The sequence below is a fragment of the Podarcis tiliguerta genome (assembly GCF_965153285.1).
Source record: "Podarcis tiliguerta genome assembly, chromosome: 6".
In the NCBI taxonomy this organism is placed as follows: domain Eukaryota; kingdom Metazoa; phylum Chordata; class Lepidosauria; order Squamata; family Lacertidae; genus Podarcis; species Podarcis tiliguerta.
The window spans coordinates 79,075,914-79,081,913 of record NC_139539.1 but is presented as its reverse complement, the minus strand read 5'-3'; the positions used below and the strand labels follow the sequence as shown (position 1 = coordinate 79,081,913).

Sequence of the window (6,000 nt, the reverse complement as noted above, 5' to 3'; positions counted from 1 at the left end):
AACCACACAGGGAAATGTGAAAGCAAGACACAAGGCTGAATGAACTGGGCCATCTTCAATTTAACACAACAGATCCTCAGTAGGGAACCCTGATGAGGGATGCATAACTAAATGTGGGTGAGCCAACTCTGTCAAGTGTGAGGGATAACTTTTCATATACAGTGGTACCTCGAGTTAAGTATTTAATTCGTTCTGGAGGTCTGTACTTAACCTGAAACTGTTCTTAACCTGAAGCACCACTTTAGCTAATGGGGCCTCCCGCTGCTGCTGCGCCGCCGCCGCACGATTTCTGTTCTCATCCTGAAGCAAAGTTCTTAACCTGAGGCACTATTTCTGGGTTAGCGGAGTCTGTAACCTGAAGTGTCTGTAACCTGAAGCGTATGTAACCTGAGGTACCACTGTAGCTCTTCCCTAGCTAAGCGCCACCATTTCAAGTCAGCAGGGAGATGTTGATGTTCCACTCCCTCTACAGGTCCCACAACCCCCAGGTGGGTGTTAAGGATTGCTTCAAAGGCCAAACCATGGGGTGGAATTCAGTGTAGCTGCAAGTGGGCTATGTGCACTGGGAATGAGATTTAGGGGATGGGGGATAGGGGAAGGAGAGGGGGCAATCCCATGGTGGAAGTGAACCTTGTGTCATGCAAACAACAACTTAGAGGAGAAGAAGAAGAGTTTGGATTTGATATCCCGCCTTTCACTCCCCTTCAGGAGTCTCAAAGCGGCTAACAATCTCCTTTCCCTTCCTTCCCCACAACAAACACTCTGTGAGGTGAGTGGGGCTGAGAGACTTCAGAGAAGTGTGACTGGCCCAAGGTCACCCAGCAGCTGCATGTGGAGGAGCACGGAAGCGAACCCGGTTCACCAGATTACGAGACTACTGCTCTTAACCACTACACCACACTGGCTCTCAACTTAGTTGGATCCCATCCACAAACCACAGTTTGCAATAGCTTCTGAAGCTGCAAACTACAGTTTGCACCTGCTGTCCAAATGAGGACTGCAAACCATACACTGTCCTGGATTTGCAACCCTGGTTGTGACTCAACTCAATGCTATGGGTGTGCTAAACACTGTAAGAATCTCATGATCTGGGTAGGTGTCTGGAAGAAAGGCGAGAAAAGTGCTGTTTGATTTGGTGACATCTACCACAGAGGGTAGATTTGGTGACATCGACATCAACCACAGAGGGTAGGGGCGCGGGTGGCGCTGTGTGTTAAACCACAGAGCCTAGGACTTGCTGATCAGAAGGTCGGCGGTTCGAATCCGCACAACAGGGTGAGCTCCCGTTGCTCGGTTCCAGCTCCTGCCAACCTAGCAGTTCAAAAGCACATCAAAGTGCAAGTAGATAAATAGGTACCGCTCCAGCGGGAAGGTAAACGGCGTTTCCGTGCGCTGCTCTGGTTCGCCAGCAGTGGCTTAGTCATGCTAGCCACATGACCCGGAAGCTGTATGCCGGCTCCCTCGGCCAGTAAAGTGAGATGAGCACTGCAACCCCAGAGTCGGCCATGACTGGATCTAATGGTCAGGGGTCCCTTTACCTTTACCACAGAGGGTACCACCACTGAAATTCTGATTCTATATAATTTTGTGTATCAAATGGCACCTTCCTTTGTCTGTCTGACAGAAATCTATCAATTTATTTACATATGTTCCTAGGATGCTTCATACACAAAAAAACCCTCCTGTTTGGATTATACCTCATTTACAATACCATATGTCTGCATTTTCTTCTTGGAAAAACACTTGGTTGCTTTAATGCTTTTCATTCAAATGAATCCCAAGGTGGCTTACAAGCAATAAACCTCAAATTCCTTCACCACATTTTGATGGCCTAGTGGCTAGGTTTGCTCACAACACTAAACCAAACTGTGGCTAAGAATGGATGAGCAAGGGTTTGGGCAAGCAAGTGTGAAAATCAGTTGCTTCATTCCTCACCAGTCTGTTGCTGCCAAACCTCTCAGAGCTCAGCCACGTTTTGGGTTAGCATTACATATATGCACCCAGACTCACTGTTTGTCTCACTCCAAACAAACCAGAAACTAGTCAATATTTTTTTCTTAGGGTTAGGGCTGGCTTCACTCTGGGTAGCTCTGGTTACACTTGCTCATTCATGTTTAGACGCGGGTGGCGCTATGGTCTAAACCACTGAGCATCTTGGGCTTGCCAATCAGAAGGTCGGCTGTTTGAATCCCCATGACAGCGTGAGCTCCCGTTGCTCTGTCCCAGCTCCTGCCAACCTAGCAGTACAAAAGCACGCCAGTGCAAGTAGATAAATAGGTACTACTGTGGCGGGAAGGTAAATGGCGTTTCCATTTGCTCTGATTTCTGTCACAGTGTTCTGTTGTGCCAGAAGCGGTTTAGTCATGCTGGCCAGATGATCCGGAAAGCTGTCTGTGGACAAACACCAGCTCCCTCATCCTGAAAGCGAGGTGAGCCCCGTAACCCCATAGGCGCCTTTGACTGGACTTAACCGTCCAGCGGTCCTTTACCTTTTTACCTTTAGCCATAGTTTGGCTTAGTGTTACGTGCAGGCTGGGTCAATGGGTCATTATGGTGATGAGAGGTCTATATTTGCCTTCTCTGTACCCCCATTCAGCCTTCCCCATTCAGGCTGGGTACACATTCTCCAAGCTTAAGGCTACAGTTCCATGCCTACCAGCCAAAATGCATATATAAGATTGCACTATAAGACAATTGTACCTAGGCAGAGGGAAGGTTGTATCATGATATGGCAGATACACATGGACCTTCCAATCCCCATAGTGGCCTCCATGGTGGAGGAAGTACACTGTGCCAGTGTGGTGTAGTGGTTAAGAGCGATAGTCTCGTAATCTGGGGAACCGGGTTCGCGTCTCCGCTCCTCCACCTGCAGCTGCTGGGTGACCTTGGGCCAGTCACACTTCTCTGAAGTCTCTCAGCCCCACTCACCTCACTGAGTGTTTGTTGTGGGGGAGGAAGGGAAAGGAGAATGTTAGCCGCTTTGAGACTCCTTAAAGGGAGTGAAAGGCGGGATATCAAATCCAAACTCTTCTTCTTCTTGATGGCCATCCCTCTGTGTGCAGGTGTGGCACTCACACTTCAACGGATCAAACCTTAAGGGAAGCCATTTTTGGAGAAGGAGAACGTTTTGCATCATCTGGGACTTCTCCAGGTCTGTTTTAAAGCAACGAACACTTGAGATATTAGCTATGATCAACGGTGGCCTCATCAGTTAAGCATACTGGCATGCAATTTTCTTAACATTACCCGACATCGTTGTAGGGGTGGGACGTTCTCCACAGCCACGAGCATTTTAACTCTTTCAGCATTTGACAGAGAAACCCGTCTCAGTTCCTCAGAAATTCTGGTGGCATCTGCTTTTCAACCAGGAAGTCGCAACAAGTGCAACAGCCTCAGAAAAACCTCTGACTTCCTGGAAACTGAAGTCAAGAGAGAAAAAGAGAGAAGAGTGGTTTTAGAGAAGTCGGCAAAAATTGTCTGTGACATCACTTTGCTGTGAAGTGTGTGTGTGTGTGTGCTTAGTCTCTGGGTTTCAGAGGAAGCTGCTCCCTGAATGATAAGGACGCATTGCAATGTACGTGCGCATAGCCTATTCTACATTTGATTTGGACCTTGGCAAGTCATTTTGCACAGGGCGATAACCATTATTTTGCTTTCCAGAGACTGACACACACATGCTGTTTTGTGAGGATACACATGAGCCCTGGATGTAACCATGTTTTTGTGGCTTAAACTCTTGGCGTTTGGCTTGGCCCTCGTTGTGGATGGACAGGACTCAGGTAGGTGGCAGATACTTGTTTGTTCACTTTGCTTATCGTGGAAACGTGGCTCCCAGTACGTTTCCGAGCACAATTCAAAGTGTTGGTGCTGACCTTTAAAGCCCTAAACGGCCTTGGTCCTGTATACCTGAAGGAGCGTCTCCACCCCCATCGTTCAGCCCGGGCACTGAGATCCAGCGCCGAGGGCCTTCTGGCGGTACCCTCATTGCGAGAAGTAAGGTTACAGGGAACCAGGCAGAGGGCCTTCTCGGTAGTGGCGCCTGCCCTGTGGAACACCCTCCCAGCAGATGTCAAGGCAATAAACAACTATTTTACTTTTAAAAGACAACTGAAGGCAGCCCTCTTTAGGGAAGTTTTTAATGCCTGATGCTGTATTGTTTTTAATATTCAGTTGGAAGCCGCCCAGAGTGGCTGGGGAAACCCAGCCAGATGGGTGGGGTATAAATAATAAATTATTATTATTATTATTATTATTATTATTATTATTATTATTATTATTATTATTATTATAATTATATAAAGAACTATCCTAAACCCATCTTGACAAGATCTAAGGATTGGGTCTAACGTCTTAGGTCTGTGGATCTCATATGTCTGAGTGCCTACGATGACTGAGGTGTGTCAGAATCTTAAGAATATCAGTTACAGCAAATTAATTTATCTGAATGGTGACGTAGTCATCATTACCACTGGGTAGGAAGAAGTTTCTGCCTCACACTCAGTTGAGATGGAGTAATTGATACAAGACCTTCAGGTCTGTCCAGCACTTAGTGACAGCTCCTGTAGTAGGTTCACAGAATCCTCTGCAGTTACTTGGGTTAACAATTCAACACAGAAATAGTTTGTTAGGAGTTAGCTATTGGAAAATGGCTGCTTTAAGATAACCTGCGCAATGGTAATCTCAAACACGCTGTTTGGTTTTTCATTGCCAGATTCCCCTCCATCCTGAATCTTGGGTAGTCAACCAAGTAGTGATATTAAGTGTCCCTCTTCATTTGGAGTTTGGGTTGTCTGCGTTGTGAAAATAGTCACAATGAATCAAGGCAACACTCCTTTTGAACGTGGCGAGCAAGGATTCCCCATGATGCAAATTCTGAAATGCTTCACATTTCAGAAGTCCCACTGAGTTAAATGAGATTTGCACCCGGGTGTGTGGGTATACGATTGCAGCCTCAATATATAGTTTTTTATCTAAAAAAATAAATAGATGCATTTAGCACTCAAGTCTGAAAATGCTTAGAACTGGGACAACTTTATAAAGAATGCTTAGGATTGCAGAACCAAGTCACTTCTTTCAAATAATACATACGACTCAACAGGATTGCGCTTTAACGTTACATAAGGAAACACCTTCTTTTCATTTTCTCAGACTTTCTAAAGCAATGATATTACAGCTGGGTTTATCTCTCCTCCCCTTTAAAATGGACTTCTCCATTAACTTCTGAGCCACTCCCTGATCTCAGATCCTGTATTCAGTTCCTCAAATTTCAAGCTCTACTGCATCGAAGTTTCTTTTTTAATGTGTTCAACTGATACTATCAGATTGTAGGTGTGCGGTATTGGATATAATTACAGATTCCCAGAGCCAGTGGTCCAGTTAGGTAATTTGAGTCCCTGGATTTAATTGTTTTAATGTCCCCCCTTTTTAGATGACAGTGTGCTTCAGATGGTGGTAATAAAATCATTCTGCATTTATGTGTGTGCCGGTCGGGGCGGGAGGATGACTCCTGCTTATTCTGCTGAGTGGGGCCCTGGACTTAGGACCATAGTAAGCTGCCTTATCCCAAGGCAAACCACTCATCCATCTAGCTCAGTACAGTGGTACCTCGGGTTACAGACGCTTCAGGTTACAGACTCCGCTAAACCAGAAATAGTACCTCGGGTTAAGAACTTTGCTTCAGGGTGAGAACAGAAATCGCGCGGCGGCAGCAGGAGGCCCCATTAGCTAAAGTGGTACCTCAGGTTAAGAACAGTTTCAGGTTAAGAACGGACCTCTGGAATGAATTAACGAACGATGTGCTTTTCCACTAAGCTATGATTACCTCTGTCCTGAAGTCGGGTCCTAACAGTACTGCTGCCCAGAGCTCAAGGAACCTCATTCAGTCATCAGCTTCGTAGTCATTGACATGTCTTGCACCCTCTTTCTCCATTTATGACCTTTCGCCTTGTGCCTTTCCAAAACAGAACCCCCACTCCCTTTATATTCCCTGTGCTGCTTATT

At 46.1% G+C, this 6,000-nt stretch overlaps 1 protein-coding gene across 1 annotated transcript in view; it reads left to right on the top strand.

Annotated features, from left to right (window-relative positions):
- Window positions 1-3,431: 3,431 nt before the first annotated feature.
- PTPRC (protein tyrosine phosphatase receptor type C) overlaps window positions 3,432-6,000 on the top strand; it is an 84,307-nt gene continuing 81,738 nt past the window's right edge. Inside the window, 2 exon segments of the mRNA XM_083445433.1 lie at window positions 3,432-3,574; window positions 3,661-3,779. Coding sequence (XP_083301559.1) covers window positions 3,716-3,779 — 64 coding nt within the window. The 5' untranslated portion in view covers window positions 3,432-3,574; window positions 3,661-3,715.